A 17,918-nucleotide genomic window follows, 5' to 3' on the forward strand; every position below is an offset into this window, starting at 1 on the left:
CGCGAGCTGCCCATGACCGTCGTGGCAACTGGCTAGGATCTACTACTTTGAAGACACGGAGAGGGCAGACTGTTCGTGTAAACAAACATCTGATAACGTTTAGTGTGAGAGAGAAGAGATTGGATGCGTGAGAAACAAAGAGAAACAAAATCTACTGTATCTCTTATCAACCAAAAAGTTTTTCAAAGTTCTCTTTTAATGCTTTTAATGATATTTGATTTAATTTTCTTTAACTTTAGTGGATAGAGTAGGAGGAAAACTCAACTTACTAGCATCAATGGTTGCTTGACTTGATCATGAGCCACAACATCAATTTCATTGATAGTTCACATTAGAGTACCGAATTTTAAATTTTTGTTTTGTACCTTCTTAATATTTCTCATTTGCCATAATATTTATTTAGTTAAGGCTTCATCTTATATTAATATTATTATTCATTCATGAAAAATTAGTTGATATTAATAACTGGTCTAGTTATACAAACAAATGTAAGTTAAAAGTAAGCACAATGTTCAATTTACAATCACAAGTTATTATTTAAATTTAGAAAAAGAATAATGGCTGGAGAAACTAAATATAAATACACAACTTTGTTTAAAAATAGAAAGTGATGTGTTGGTGCTTCCCTTTACTTCCTATAAATTAAAGGCAACCCAAGGAATACCACAAATCCACACAACCTAATTACTTGCCACAATAACCTCACCCTCTCTTCTTTCTTCACCTTCTACAATGAAAACATTATTATTTTTAGCAACATTTCTTGTGGGCCTTTATCATTCATGTGTGTATGGTGACACAAAGTCCGAAATCACATCATGGTGTAACCAAACACCTCACCCACAACCATGCCAACACTTCTTGACCACTAACTCGAACCATGGTCCCATTAACCAAAAGCTAGACTTTGTAAAAGCCTTATTAAGGGTCACATTAGATCATGCACAACATGCAATGTCACACACTCAAACGCTCGGCTCAAAATGCCGCAACGATTATGAAAAAGCCGCATTGGCCGACTGCTTAGAGCTTTATGAAGACACCATCATGAACATAAACAAGACTGTTGATCCTAACCATAAGTGTAGCCAGGTTGACACGCAGACGTGGCTCAGCACCGCGCTCACAAACATGGACACATGCAAGGCTGGGTTTGAAGAGCTTGGTGTCAACAACAACGTGTGGTCGTTGATGGGCAACAATGTGTCGTCTATGATTAGTAATACGTTAGCAATGAACGAAGGTGGCGAGTCGTTTAACAATGGTGCACCGAGTCCTCAAATTTTAGGGTTTCCGTCTTGGGTGAAGCCGGGTGATAGGAAGTTGTTGCAATCTAAAACTCCTAAGGCGGATGTTGTGGTGGATAAAGGCGGTTCTGGTGACTATAAGACGATTGGGGCCGCTATAGCGGCTGCTGGTAAGCGGTCCGGGAGCAAGAGATATGTTATTCATGTGAAGGCTGGTGTTTATAAGGAATATGTTGATATTGGTTCAAAAGTAAAGAATATAATGCTTGTAGGAGATGGTATTGGGAAAACTATAATAACCGGTAGTAGAAGTGTTAGAGGAGGCAGCACCACCTATAAATCAGCCACTCTTGGTAAGCCAAACATAAATTCAATTTTATTTTCAGTGTAAGAATTCTACGAGCGGAATCAGGGAATCAGGGTCAAGAGGGCCCGTTGACTATGCTCATGAAAAATATAAGGTTTTATTAAAGAAAAATGTAAGTTGAACTCTTTGATCGTAACGGATAGAAATATTAATCTTATGATGACCCTGACTAAAAAGTTGTAGCTCTGCCACTACTGAATTCCAAAGAAAAAAACTTAAAATGTTATTGTCTTTTTCTAATGGATTTCAGCTGTGTTGGGAGACGGATTCATTTGCCGCGGAATCACCATCAAAAACACCGCGGGCCCAAAAAGCCAGGCGGTGGCAGTCCGCAACAATTCTGACCTTTCGGTTTTCTACCAATGTAGCTTCGAGGGGTACCAAGACACATTATACGTCCACTCAAACCGACAGTTTTATCGCCAATGCGACATCTATGGCACCATTGATTTCATTTTTGGTAACGCGGCAAGCGTTTTACAAAATTGCAACATTTACTCTCGAAAAGGACCTACCAAGACCAACACGTTGACCGCACAAGGACGATCAGATAAAAACCAAAACACGGGAATTTCAATCCACAACTGTCGTATCACCGCGGCCCCTAACGACCCAAACAGTGTACCGGCAGTTAGAACATACCTCGGGCGACCTTGGAGGCAATACTCGAGGACGGTTGTTATGAAATCGAACCTAGATAACTTAATAGACCCCGCGGGGTGGATGTCATGGGGCGATGATAACGCGCTTAAGACATTGTATTATGGCGAGTATAAGAACACTGGGCCTGGTTCCTCAACATCGAAACGGGTTGACTGGAAAGGTTATCATGTGATCACAAGCAGCACCGAGGCGACAAAGTTTACCGTTGGGAAGTTTATTGTTGGAGGTTATTGGTTGCCGGTAACCAACGTGCCATTTACTTCCGGTCTTTGATTGAGTTCAACTGTTTATATGGTATACTTGTTTTTTCTTTTCTTTTTTTTTTTTTTGGCGATCAAAGTTCTTGGATTAATTTGATATTTTTTTTCATTAAGCCAAGAGAGTGATTACTAGTTACACAATTCTACAAATGAATCGTTGAAAACAATTTTTTAACTTTTTTTAATTTTTATCAAATAATAGTTTCATTTATAGCTAGCCAGAGAGAAAAAAATGTGAACATGTTACAATGATAAAATAAAAAGTAGAAGAGTTAATTACTGTTTTCGTCCCTGAGGTTTGTTAAAAATAACGGTTTCAGTCCATTAATTTAAAAATTGTGATTTCAGTCCATTAGTTTCATTTTCGTAACCATTTCAGTCCACTAACTTAACTCCATCCATTTATTTTGTTAACTTTGAGTTAACTAACTAATTCAGGGACGGTTTGCGTCAGTTTTAGAAACACAGGGACTTAAGTGTAAACTCTAAAACATTAAAACAAAAAAAATAGTAAATTCCAAAAAATCAAAAAAATTCCAAAAAACCAAACAAATTCCAAAAAATTCTAAAAAATAATAAAAATTCTAAAAACTTCAAAAAAATCCAAAAAATCCGTTTCGGCGCGAACTGTTTCGAACCCGAACCGTTTCGAGCTGAACCGTTTCGACGCGAACCGTTTCGACCCGTACCATTTCGACCCGAACCGTTTCGAGCTGAACCGTTTCGAGCTGAACCGTCCGAACCGTTTCGACGCGAACCATTTCGACCCGTACCGTTTCGAGCCGAACCGTTTCGACCCGTACCGTTTCGAAGCCGAACCGTTTCGAGCTGAACCGTTTCGAACCGAACTGTTTCGACCCGTACCGTTTCAAAGCCGAACCGTTTCAAGCCGTACCGTTTCGAACCGAACCCTTTCGAGCTGAACCGTTTCAACCCAACCGTGCCGTATCGAACCGAACCGTTTCGAGCTGAACCGTTTCGAACTGAACTGTTTCGAGCTATACCGTTTCGAACCGTACCGTTTCGATGCGAACCGTTTCGAACCGAACCCTTTGGACGCGAACCGTTTCGACGCGAACCATTTCGACGCGAACTGTTTCGAAGCTGAACCGGTACGGTTCGATAAGGCACGGTTCGATACGGCACGGTTCGATACGGCACGGTTCGATACGGCACGGTACAGCTCGAAACGGTTCGGTTCGAAACGGTTCAGCTCGAAACGGTTCGGTTCGATACGGCACGGTTCGAAACAGTTCAGCTCGAAAGGGTTCGGTTCGAAACGGCACGGTTCGGTTCGAAACGGTACGGCTTGAAACGGTACGGCTTCGAAACAGGACGGGTCGAAACGGTTCGGTTCGAAACGGTTCAGCTCGAAACAGTTCGGCTTCGAAACGGTACGGGTCGAAACGGTTCGGCTCGAAACGGTACTGGTCGAAATGGTTCGCGTCGAAACGGTTTAGCTCGAAACGGTTCGGGTCGAAACGGTACGGACGGTTCAGCTCGAAACGGTTCGGCTTCGAAACGGTACGGGTCGAAACGGTTCGGCTCGAAACGGTACTGGTCGAAACGGTTCGCGTCGAAACGGTTCAGCTCGAAACGGTTCGGGTCGAAACGGTACGGACGGTTCAGCTCGAAACGGTTCGGGTCGAAACAGTTCGCGCCGAAACGGATTTTTTGGATATTTTAGAATTTTTATGATTTTTTAGAATTTTTATTATTTTTTAGAATTTTTTGGAATTTGTTTGATTTTTTGGAATTTACTATTTTTTTTGTTTTAATGTTTTAGAGTTTACACTTAAGTCCCTGTGTTTCTAAAACTGACGCAAACCGTCCCTGAATTAGTTAGTTAACTCAAAGTTAACAAAATAAATGGATGGAGTTAAGTTAGTGGACTGAAATGGTTACGAAAATGAAACTAATGGACTGAAATCGCAAATTTTAAACTAATAGACTGAAACCGTTATTTTTGACAAACCTCAGGAACGAAAACAGTAATTAACTCAAAGTAGAATGAATAATCCCACCTCAAGAACTGAACTACACACGGTAAAACGGACATATGCTAGGTAACATGTTAAAGGCGGTCAAGATTAATATGGAATGGTTGGATTAACATGATTAAGATATAAATGATTAATACATTAAATATGATTATAATAAATAAATAGAGTTAATTGCTCGGATGGTCCCTGTGGTTTCAACTTTTTTCACGTTTAGTCCCCACCTTTGGAAATAGCAGGTATGCTCCCTATGGTTTGTCATTTTGTTACTCGGATAGTCCCCAGAGTAAATGTTGGGGGACTATCCGAGTAACAAAATAACAAAGCATAGAGAGCATACATGCTATTTTCAAAATTTAGGGACTAAACGTGAAACCATAGGGACCATCCGAGCAATTAACTCAAATAAATATCATAAATATATACAATAGTAACCAAGATTTTTCAATTGTTTCATGTTAAAATAATCGAAGTTTTTTCTTTCTCTAAAGTTACTTAACTTCATTATGTATTTGTTAAATTTCTTTATGTATGCTATTTTTTTAAACTAATTAAGTAATGTAAATGAAATATATATTGTCTTCTAATGATTATTATTTTTTCTATTTGACTAAAATTAAACAGTTATAAAATGGCTATACTAAAACATTTGAAAAGCCCAGTTATGTTTGTGAGTTGGATGGAACTTTGAGTATTAGATGTCATAAGTTCAATCCTTATAGTATAGCGTGCAAGTTTAATCATTAAAAAAAACTAATGGGTGAAGTATTTCCTAAATAATAGTTAAATATTTACTTATAAATAAATCTTTGGTTTTAGGTTATATCCATAATAATTTTAGGAGCTGTTTGGCAACATCTGAATGGTTGTGCTGAACCAGTATGAATGGTTGTGCTGAACCAGTAAGAGCCTGAACCAGTAAGAGGTCTGAACCATTAAGAGCTTTTATAATGCTTAACCGTTCAGAGTGCAAATGTCTGACCAGTTCAGATTAGAGGTCTTAACCATTCAGACTCTGTATAAATCTTAACCATTCAGAGGCAAATGTCTGAACCACTTAGACATCTGCTTGTGAAACAAACAGTCTGAACCATTAAGTGCTGAACCAGTAAGAGGTCTGAACCATTAAGAGCCTCATTAAGAGGTAAACAAACAACCCCTTAATATTCATACTGGCCTTTACTGTTCATGTAGGTCCGGCTAGGGGAGGATCTAGTCGCCTAATCCTTGTTGTCAAACACACCCGGTTGTGCGGAATCCAACCGGAGATGCAAACCGAGATAGAGATAAGGAAACACAAGATACTAGACACGAAGATTCAACGATTAACACCCTTGTATTAATACTTGAAAAACAGTTACAGCACAATGTTTACAAATGCTCTCTGTAACAACCCTCACTAAAATTTATATTTAGTATGATAATTATGCAATAAGGAGACCCTAATTAAGTTTAGTATGATTAATTAATCAGTTAATCAATATTAATTAAGCTAACAAGATTAACTAAGCTAAGTAAGGTCTATTAAAAATAGATATATATGAGGTCGTATAAGAACGTTTAATATTAAATAATAAAATATATTATTTTTTTCCTTACTCCGTTTTTAATGAAACTTAGGTTAAAACGTAGATAAAAATATGCTCGTTCTAAAGACATATTCGTCGTTTTATAAAACGTTATATTTTAAAAGTTATACAAGAAAAACGAGTTAAGCAGCTGAAATAAAATAACTAAGCTAGCTAGCTAGCACGTCAAGCTAGCTAGCAAGCACGTCACTTGAATCCACATCGACCAGAATATGAAATTGAGCTGCCTGCCTGCTTGCTATAAATAAGAAGCTTAGGATTCATTTTTCTTTGCTCATTTCTCTTCTTCTTCTCTCTATACGTTGGTGTTCTAACCAATAATCACTCAATCGCTATTACGATTCATTTTTCGAGTGATCAATATATCCAAAGAATGCCTAAGTGCCGCCCACATTGGGCTATGCTTTATCGTTTGTCGGTAATCCGATAAATGAGCCGAAGCATTGTACTTTGTCGTTGTCGATAATTCGATACACGAGTTGAAGTACTATACTTTGTCGTTTGTCATTTTGATAAATGAGTTGAAGTATTGCACTTGGTCATTCATTGTGAGAATTTGATCTCGGGAAATTATCGTAACTGCTGTATTGATCATTAACCCGGTTTTTTGTGAAATTCGTTAAGGTTCGAATCTCATGACTACCGTTAAGGTTTGATTTGGGTTTTACACCAATACGTATTCTATTCTGTTAAACCACCAAAAACACTCCCAACTACACCCTTACAATCAAACAAACTATTAAATCATCAGAAGATCCAGAATAATAAAGTACAAGCTTAATTATCGGGAAAAGTAGAATCAAGAAGTTTGTTAACTCAATCCTGCATGATGATTTGTGAGTTATTCTCTTTTTATAAATTCTTTTATCACAGTTTGTGACTATTTTACAATACTCCAAATTCATTTTCCGAGATTATAATACCAGTGATTAAGTTGATGTAATCACCAAATTACAGCCAGTATGTGGGGTATTGTGCACAATATTACAGTTTAAATCATTTTAGGTGGGCGAACCTAATTTAATTGATTTACGTCATTCATTGGGGCAGCCAATGGTGATATGACCACTGTCACAGATTCGGTCGAGTGATAAATACTGTGGGTAGTTGGTTGATATCAGAAACATGCGTAAAAGATCTTAACACTGTGAATAATCATAAAACGTGTCATTTTCAGTAAAATGAATAATTCACTCAGTATTTCCCTGCTGACAAAATCTTTTTAAAACGCGTTTCAGGTAATTACAATAGATTGGAGTAAGGATTGGATCCGACACTAAAAGACTTCAAGAAGTGGCTTATTTTATTAATTAAATCAACTTAAGAAATATTGTTTTCATTAAAAGCTACCTTTGTAAAACTTGGAATTTAGTCCATCCATTTAAATAAAATCCGGTGTTCCTAAACTCTGATATTTTTCCTAACTCACGGTCCTGATGAAAATTCCGCTGCAATGTTTTCAAAATAATCACCGGTACCACTGGACTGCTCACGACACCGATTCCGGCTAGATGGGGTCGGGGGTCGTGACAGAAGGTGGTATCAGAGCTAAGCCACTACTTTAAGCCTATAAGTGTTGTGATAACAATACTTAAGCTTAAATAAAAGAGTTAGGAGATTACTATTAACTTAACTGGTAGCACATCTGATAGTATTTAGACTTGAACATAAGAAAAGATGCCTTAGTATAAGCTAAGCCACTTGTTTACGCAAATAGGTGTTATAATAATATCTAAGCTTAAACGGAAAGTTAGAAAATTAAAAATTATCTGATAACATTCTGAATGATATTTAGACTTGAACTTAAGAATTTTTCCTTAAAATAAACTTTAAGGTAAATTACTTATATAAGTATGATGTAATGAATACTGGTATGTCATAAGAATGACGGTTAGCAGGCAATAGCACTTAATTGCTATTTATTCTTGCTTATTGATATTATTTGGTCTAGAATAAACATATATTATGGAAATACAAATTTCCTTGATTCTGGATAAAAGTCCTAATAAAAGAGACACTTTTAAAATCTTGAAAAGATACTATTTATGGGAAATAGAAAATTTTCTCCGGCAAAACTGGGTATAGAGTAGCAGACTCTCCAGCTTGTCCGGATATACTGAAATTACCGCTCCGGCATGAACCGGATAAGACGGGATAAATGGTATGTCAAACCAGTAACAAGATTTCCCTAAATAGTATCATGACCAAATATCTGACTGGTTTTTGGAAGTATGAATCTATTATATACATTTAACCCTATGAAAGGTATGTATATTACAACATGTGAAATATATAATATAGATATGTATATCTATAAGGAATTCCAAAAGTCAATTAAGAATAAAGCACAAGCATATGTATATAGATTTCTTTATCAGAAATCTTTCGCATATATCTTTAATTTTGATGTCAAACATTCTTTCGTTTGATCATCTACCTCGTAACTCGAGCAACAATAATAAATGAAAACCCCTTTAAGTTGGGACACCATCAAAAATATAAGAATTACCAATACGTTACCATAAATTATTAACGCCATAAATTATGAACGCAAGTAAGAAGCATGTCAAGTTGTGCTAATGCACAAGAAAACACATAAAACTTAAATTATACGTCCACAGACGTCAAAGTTTATCATACACACAACTTCCAAGGCAAGACCTTTGAAAAAAATATAAATTAGGCACGATAACACCAATATTAATTCCATCGGTAAAAGTACTACTCATCAAAAAACGGCATTTTGCCACATGATCTTACAAAACAATCAAAATCTCGCTGAGGTACGTTGGAACAACATTTCACAAACATCGGTACATAGTTTAACCTGAGTCATAATTATTAATACTACAAAAGAAGTCATATAGTTTGCACATTCCCTATTCCATTTCACTTCATTCGACATTCTCTGATAATGTCATTAAACAAATAAGTTATCACACGAAATTCCAGATAAAGCTCTTATATTTCTTTCGTTACAATTCTGACTTCTGCCTATAAAGAATTGACTTTCGTGTTTTTACTTCCTCTAATAGTCATCGTACCATGAGGATTTCTTTCATAGTAGCAAATATTGATCTATTTCATTTCTTGGTAAATCCACACTTTACACATGCACTGTTTGTGCGCATGTCGTTCGTTTGATTTATAAAGACCCCTGGAGGGCTTCATTCCAATTTATTATTTTATCAAAAGTTCAAATATCATATCACTATACTTAATCTTTGCATTTATAAACCACGTTTATTGCAAAACGTTGACTCTTTGATATTGAGTCAATAAGTTTCTTAAAAAACTCAATTTCCTTTAGCATACATGGTTTTTGTTGTAAACATATCCCAAAATTTCTTATTAATACATGAACTCGTTTTGTTTACACCAAGTTCAATTGTGTGAACTTGCTCGCATCATGTATTCAATTCAAAATCCCATATGATGGATTGAAGCCATCATATTCAAAATAGTCCCGACAAGCACTTCAATTCTCTTGAACCATAGCATGCTTGTTTAGTCTTCGAATTCATCAAAACATTTATTTGATTACAATCACCTTGTGGTGACATTTTTCACAACATTTGAAAATTTCGCTGATCTCGTTTAAATTATTTATTTTTAGTAAATATTTAAATATTAATAACAGTAGGTATTAACATTATTTTAAGGGTATTATCAAGACAGATATTGGATAGCGCAGCCTTAGTTAGGCATGGACTGATCACCTATGCTTAAACAAGGCAGTACTAACCAATATACAACAATGATAATAACTATTTAATATAAATTAAGTCATCATACTTATTTAGTAAATTTCAATTATATATACAAATATTTTTATAGAAATATATATATATATACTTCGTACTGTGAATAGAAAACATATTTTCATAAAACAAATAAAGAGACGAATAAAATTATCTAAATAATCGCCTAAATATTCATAAGCAAGACATGTTATAAATAAACTTTTGGTTAATATTTCACAACTATTAAATACTTATAGAAATATTCCTTTATAATATGTACATATTAAAATATCAACTGTCATTTACGCAAGCCAATACTTAAGTATGCTCGATATTAAAATAAACATTTATTATTCTACTTTCATGATACCCTAATCTTATAGTAAACATACTTGATTTTAAAAATAATAATCATGAGTTCTACGATATTGGGTAAACCTATTTATAAAACATATATTATTATTATTACAGGTTTTGATATTTTAAACCTATCTATATTTTATTATTCTACTTTATGATAACATAAAAAGGAAAAGGTATTTAGTAAATCAAAATATCCCCTATCTTTAATCAAACATTTTGATTAAAATCATCTGAATATAATTATGTATTAAGACAAAAATATACTAACTTTATTGTCTTTTCATGTATTCTTACAAATCACCCATCTCAGCACATTGATTTTCTCGTATCATAATTCAATATTTAACGAATCATTTTCATATTTTCATTTCATTTTGACCCAGTCAATCTTAAGTCTTCCTTAGGTACCAATCAAGGTAAGTTTCCTTCTGACAAAGAATTTTACTAATTCCAAAAAGTTCTTCACATTCATTCTAAAATCTATAGAGCATATATCTTTTGACTTAAACATAATCAACTTGGAAACTATATCATTTCATCGGAATGTCTCGTCTTTTGAAATATCCAAATTCGCTTCCTTGAAACTCTCAATTTCGAAAAACAGTGAATTTGTTCGATCATCATTAAATTCTTTCAATCATTACAAACACTTTGTAGCATCCGAATAGATTTGTAGCCTGTGCTAAACCCTATTCATACGCCATTCGTTTAATTTATTATATTCCTGGTACAATTATGTACTCAGATTACGATACACTGAATCATGTTGTCCAGTACCATTTAAGTAAACGATATTGATTTTCGGATAATCATTAACAAATCATTTTCCACACTTCCATTTACAAATAAATATTTATCAATTCAGAATCTCCCTCAATTAATCAAAGTAAGTTCATTTCGAATATTCAATCCAATTGTTTCTATAAATCATTTTTTTTTTCAAAACTCATACCCCTCAAAATATCTTTTGATTCCATTCCACGCTACATTATTCCTCTTAATTAAAAGAAGAAACATAACCCCAAGAAAATATCATAGTTCAAATCTCGAGGACGAGATTTTTATTAAGGTGGGGAGAATGTAACAACCCTCACTAAAATTTATATTTAGTATGATAATTATGCAATAAGGAGACCCTAATTAAGTTTAGTATGATTAATTAATCAGTTAATCAATATTAATTAAGCTAACAAGATTAACTAAGCTAAGTAAGGTCTATTAAAAATAGATATATATGAGGTCGTATAAGAACGTTTAATATTAAATAATAAAATATATTATTTTTTTTCCTTACTCCGTTTTTAATGAAACTTAGGTTAAAACGTAGATAAAAATATGCTCGTTCTAAAGACATATTCGTCGTTTTATAAAACGTTATATTTTAAAAGTTATACAAGAAAAACGAGTTAAGCAGCTGAAATAAAATAACTAAGCTAGCTAGCTAGCACGTCAAGCTAGCTAGCAAGCACGTCACTTGAATCCCACATCGACCAGAATATGAAATTGAGCTGCCTGCCTGCTTGCTATAAATAAGAAGCTTAGGATTCATTTTTCTTTGCTCATTTCTCTTCTTCTTCTCTCTATACGTTGGTGTTCTAACCAATAATCACTCAATCGCTATTACGATTCATTTTTCGAGTGATCAATATATCCAAAGAATGCCTAAGTGCCGCCCACATTGGGCTATGCTTTATCGTTTGTCGGTAATCCGATAAATGAGCCGAAGCATTGTACTTTGTCGTTGTCGATAATTCGATACACGAGTTGAAGTACTATACTTTGTCGTTTGTCATTTTGATAAATGAGTTGAAGTATTGCACTTGGTCATTCATTGTGAGAATTTGATCTCGGGAAATTATCGTAACTGCTGTATTGATCATTAACCCGGTTTTTTGTGAAATTCGTTAAGGTTCGAATCTCATGACTACCGTTAAGGTTTGATTTGGGTTTTACACCAATACGTATTCTATTCTGTTAAACCACCAAAAACACTCCCAACTACACCCTTACAATCAAACAAACTATTAAATCATCAGAAGATCCAGAATAATAAAGTACAAGCTTAATTATCGGGAAAAGTAGAATCAAGAAGTTTGTTAACTCAATCCTGCATGATGATTTGTGAGTTATTCTCTTTTTATAAATTCTTTTATCACAGTTTGTGACTATTTTACAATACTCCAAATTCATTTTCCGAGATTATAATACCAGTGATTAAGTTGATGTAATCACCAAATTACAGCCAGTATGTGGGGTATTGTGCACAATATTACAGTTTAAATCATTTTAGGTGGGCGAACCTAATTTAATTGATTTACGTCATTCATTGGGGCAGCCAATGGTGATATGACCACTGTCACAGATTCGGTCGAGTGATAAATACTGTGGGTAGTTGGTTGATATCAGAAACATGCGTAAAAGATCTTAACACTGTGAATAATCATAAAACGTGTCATTTTCAGTAAAATGAATAATTCACTCAGTATTTCTGATGTGTGTAAAATGCAACATATAAAACACATCAATTAAGGCATAAAACTAACCCTTTTTAAGTACTAATGTTGGAAAAAGAGTGTTTTTGTCTTCCTTTTGTATTTTCAGGATGAAATGAGCTCAAAATCACAGAAGAAGCAAAAAGACTACTAAATCTACCATAAATACAAGAAAAGGAACAAAAGTGAACTGCCCGGACCCTCAACGGCACCTCCCAGGACAAAGAGAAGAGAAACAGAGCCTGAACACGCCCCGTGTCCAGTGAACACGGGGGCGTGCCCAGGAAGCAGCAGAAAAGACAAACCAGTAGAAGCTTCCATTGCTCACCACGGGGCCGTGCCCAGCGGACACGGGGGCGTGTTGAAAGTACAGCAGGCGCATTAATTGTAATTCGCAATTACAATTAATGAAGAGAGAGAATGTCAGACGGGCACGGGGCCGTGTCCAGCGGACACGGGGCCGTGTCCAGCGTTCTGTTCAGCCTATAAATAGAGGAGCTTGGCTTCATTCTCTCTCATCCCTTGGCACACCACCTCTCTCACACTTCATCCACCACCCACCACCACCATAACACCATCATCCACCACCATCATCCATTGTCCATCATAGAGTGTGTGAGTCGTCTCGGGATCCAAGATTGATCGTAAGAGTTCTTGACAATCAAGGCCATGTTTGCCTAAGTCTCTTACATCACTTGGTGAAGACAAGTGTTTAGTATAATACTTTTTATTTTTAATCTTTTGCACTTTTTATTTGGTTTTGTATTAATGACTTTAATAACTAGTTACTTATGTTGAAGGTGATCTTTCCTTATCGTTTGTCCGTGGTGTCTTGGCATTATTTTACTGTCTATATAAAATAAAAGATTTTCACCATTCATATCTCCACGGTCTATATGGAGGTATGTTGGCTACCTGGTCGGGGGTTAAGGGAACGATTTGGTAAAGGTCTTGCCCTTGTTCAGCGTTTAGAGGTCCTGCTTGGGACCTGGGTCAAATTTAGTAGGATCTCCTTCAATGCCCATAGGTATTGGATGGCGGGGATCCAAACTCTTTGACCCCCTCATAAGCTAACTACTATTAATACTATAACCCGGCTATTTAGGACTGTATCCCTGCTGACTCAGACTACTTAGCCGAGGGTAACGTCACCGCCAAAAGCGGGGCCTACCATAATTTGCATTAATAACTTAATTCATTATCTTTCAATAATCTGACCCTTTAGGATTGTATCCTTGCTGACTCAAACTACTGGGTTGAGGGTAACGTCACCTCCGAAAAAGGGGCCTACTACAATAACTAAGATAATCTCTTAAACAAGTGCAAAAGTGCGAAAATAATCAAAGGTTATACTAATACACGTGTCGGATCCAAGTGATTCATCTTGTCTATCTGTTTTTATTTTATTTTATTTTTCAGCATTTAGTTAGTTTTTATTTTTCTTAGTTTAAAACATTTTTCTAACTTTTTGATTTGATTAGACGTTGAGGATAAACCGGTATTAAAAGCTCTTGTGTCCTTGGACGACCTCGGTATCTTACCAACACTATACTACGTCCACGATGGGTGCACTTGCCCATATGTGTGTTTAGTGTTAGTAAATATCGTGTTTTATAAATTTAAAACTTGGCTAAAAGTGTAAAAAGGGCTTAAATATATATCAAAATTATATTACACTACACGCACATCAAGTTTTTGGCGCCGTTGCCGGGGAACACAAGGATTTTAAGAAAGTTAGGAATCAACGGCCTAATCATCTTTTTATTTCTCTTTAATTTTTAGGATTTTTTTTTAGATTTTTCAGCTTCTGCAGAGCTCAGCACGGGGCCGTGCCTGGTCGGACACGGGCCGTGCTCAGCAACATCACTGGCAGTTTTTGTTTTTCAAGTTAACAGGAGGCTGACCACGGGGCCGTGTCGGTGCAACACGGGGTCGTGTCCAACTTCCAGTAACTGGGATCTGAAAAACAACCACTGTATCTCCGACCACGGGGCCGTGTTCGCTCGACACGGGGCCGTGGTGAACCTTCTGACCAACATTCTTTTCTGTTTTTATTGCAGGACTTGGAACCCGACGCCAACCTCGCGTAGTGTATGAGCTCCAGTTCCAATAAAGACATAAAGGAACCATTAGAAGAACCCGAACGCTTTCTCAGAAAAAGGTTAAAAGCCAAAAACCAAGAGAAAGTTTCGGGTGACCCACCCCCAATGGCGGACCAACGTACCCTCATGGATTACTTACGGCCCACCGTAGGTAATCTCGGCGCCGCTATCAATGCCCCGAATGTCGAAGCTAATAACTTCGAACTTCGACCGCACTTGATACAAATGCTCCAAAACTCCGCAACCTTTCACGGGCTCGCGGACGAGGATCCCCATCTACATATAACTAATTTCTTAGAAATATGTGATACATTTCGGATCAATGGAGCATCAAACGACGCCATCCGCCTTCGTATGTTTCCATTCTCACTAAAAGACCGAGCGAAAGCTTGGCTCAACACCCTCCCAGCTGGATCGGTAAACACCTGGGATGAACTAGCCCAAAAATTTCTATATAAGTATTTCCCTCCTTCTAAAACTGCTAAATTAATGGCTGAAATTAACACATACTCACAAGAGGACGGGGAATCCTTATATGAAACTTGGGAAAGGTTCAAGGAGCTACTACGCAAGTGTCCCCATCACGGCCTCGCGATATGGCAACAAGTATCCACTTTCTACAATGGATTGTTGCCACATACTAGACAGACACTTGATTCTAGCTCCGGGGGACTTTTAGGTAATCGACGCCCACACGAAATATATAATCAGATTGAGGAAATTGCTCAAACCAATTTTCAGTGGCACACCCCCCGGGGAAATAAAACTATTGCCCCGGGCGCCCATAAGGTAGACGAAAACACCTCTTTACAAGCCCAAATCGAGGCCCTTTCTTCAAAAATAAAAAAATTAGAAATGACAAAAACAGTCTCGGTCATGGCTTGTGAGGGGTGTGGTGGGTCACATGAAAATTGGAGTTGCATGAAAGAAACGGACGATCAACAAGAAATGGTAAACTACATTGATAATAGACCTAGGCCGTCGGGTCCTCCAACGGGGACCTACAACCAAGGATGGCGAAACCACCCAAACCTTGGTTGGAGGGAGCCCGGCAATAGTAGTAACCAACAACTACAACGAACAAACTTTCAGCAATCAAGAAATGAGTCACAAAATTTCACTCAACAACAAAGTGGGAGAGAAAGGCTCGAAGATACTATATCTCGCCTCGTCTCTGACACTGACAAGAAAAATTCGGAAAGATTCCTACAATTAGAATCAAACTTTAGGAATCAACAAGCTAGCATTCAAAATATAGAAAAACAAATAAATCAACTAGCTCAAAATTTTTCCGAAAGACCACAAGGCGCGTTACCTAGCAATACCGAAACCAACCCGAAGGCACAAGTTCACCTCATCACGCTACGAAACCGAACCGTAGGGCCTGCAGAAGTACCTCCAACCGCGGAAGAATCAACGCCAACACATCTGCAGGAGAAGGACCCTCCCCCATCAACAGAGCCTACCAAGGCTCCTCGAGTTCCGTACCCCGGTAGGTTAATTCGTCAAAAAACCAACGAGCAATTCGCAAAGTTCGAAAGTTTGCTAAAACAATTGCATGTCAATATTCCTTTTATCGAAGTCCTAACCCAAATGCCCAAATACTCTAAATTTATGAGGGACTTCCTTACACATAAAAAGAAAATTGAGAATTTGCAATTAGTTAATTTAGGCGAAGAATGCTCTGCCCTCGTACTCAATAAACTACCCCAAAAGAAGATCGATCCCGGAAGCTTCACGATTCCGTGCTCAATAGGGGAATCTCCCGTTCGCAATGCCTTGGCCGACTTAGGGGCAAGCATTAACCTCATGCCCTCTTCAATGTTTAAAAGGCTTGGCTTGGGAACCACAAGCCCCACAAAAATAAGCATACAACTCGCGGATCGATCTGTCAAGTTCCCGCAAGGTGTCATCGAGAATGTCTTGGTAAGGGTAAGCAGGTTTGTTTATCCTGTTGACTTTGTCATACTCGACATGGAGGAAGACAACGAGGTCCCCCTTATTCTAGGGAGGCCTTTCCTTGCCACCGCACAAGCAGTAGTGGATATGAATGAAGGGACACTAACGTTGAGGTATGGGGACGATGAGGTAAAGTTCGGAGTTGGGAAAAGAATAGAGGATGACGACCCGGTCCACTACATGAAGGTTATCGACTCAAGCTTGGATGCCGCTCTCCGACGGTGTAACTTGGGAGGCAAGGCACCCCAATCAAATGACGTGTGACCGGGAATTGGGTCTAGCCAAGGACCCTTATAAACGTGGCGCACCACGGAGGCATTCCGCGGACCTATCCTTAGTTTAAATTTAATCTTTTAGTTTTTGCAGAATAAAACACACTCATGGTGGTAATGGATGAAAAAGGGAACGAGAAAAAATGGAACCATGCAGAAGAACAGAACAAACCGACAAAAATCTCCATAACAGAAGGCTCCACACGGGCCGTGCCCAACCAACACGGCCCCGTGCTGAGCCCCCTGCAGGAAATCACCCAGTTCAGGTAACTGGACACGGGCCGTGTTCAGCGAACACGCCCCCGTGTCCAGGCTTCTGTTTCAATTCTATAATTTTTGTTACTGGCACTTGACCACGGGGCCGTGCCCGGTCAACACGGGGCCGTGTCCAGAGTGCCAGTAACACAAATCTTTGTTTTTAAACACACTTTTACATATTCTAATCAACCAAAAACTCTATTTTTGGACACATTGAGGACAATGTGTAATTTAAGTGTGGGGGGGATGCTAAAACCTTGGAATTTTGCAAAATCCTAAAACAAGCCTTACACAAAACTCTATTGGAACCGCTAAACACCCCAAATTTTTTTCAAAAAACTTTTTCATTTTTTTTATTTATTTACTTGTCTTAGTTTAAGTTGGGAATAACAAGTTATAAAAGGGTTATATTTTTACAAACTTACAACCGATAGCGTCGTGATAAAAAGAACTAACATAAGAAAATTATGAAACGGTATAACAAGTCTAGCTAAAATTCGATTATATATGCTTGGTCACATTAAAAACCCATTCCCACAAAAAGTGAGTTTTGAGCCTTTATTGAGCATAAAAATACACATATTTAGATTAAATGCTCATTTT

General features: G+C 37.2%; 1 protein-coding gene across 1 annotated transcript; it reads left to right on the forward strand.

Moving 5' to 3' along the window:
• The first annotated feature begins 686 nt into the window (after nt 1–686).
• On the forward strand, nt 687–2,594 carry LOC110937734 (pectinesterase 2). The gene is made up of 2 exons (XM_022180189.2): nt 687–1,600; nt 1,865–2,594. The coding sequence occupies exons 1-2, from the start codon at nt 733–735 to the stop codon at nt 2,548–2,550; spliced, it is 1,554 nt and encodes a 517-aa protein (XP_022035881.1). The 5' UTR covers nt 687–732; the 3' UTR covers nt 2,551–2,594.
• Nucleotides 2,595–17,918: the final 15,324 nt, after the last annotated feature.

Source organism: Helianthus annuus, chromosome 4 (genome assembly GCF_002127325.2).
Source record: "Helianthus annuus cultivar XRQ/B chromosome 4, HanXRQr2.0-SUNRISE, whole genome shotgun sequence".
In the NCBI taxonomy this organism is placed as follows: domain Eukaryota; kingdom Viridiplantae; phylum Streptophyta; class Magnoliopsida; order Asterales; family Asteraceae; genus Helianthus; species Helianthus annuus.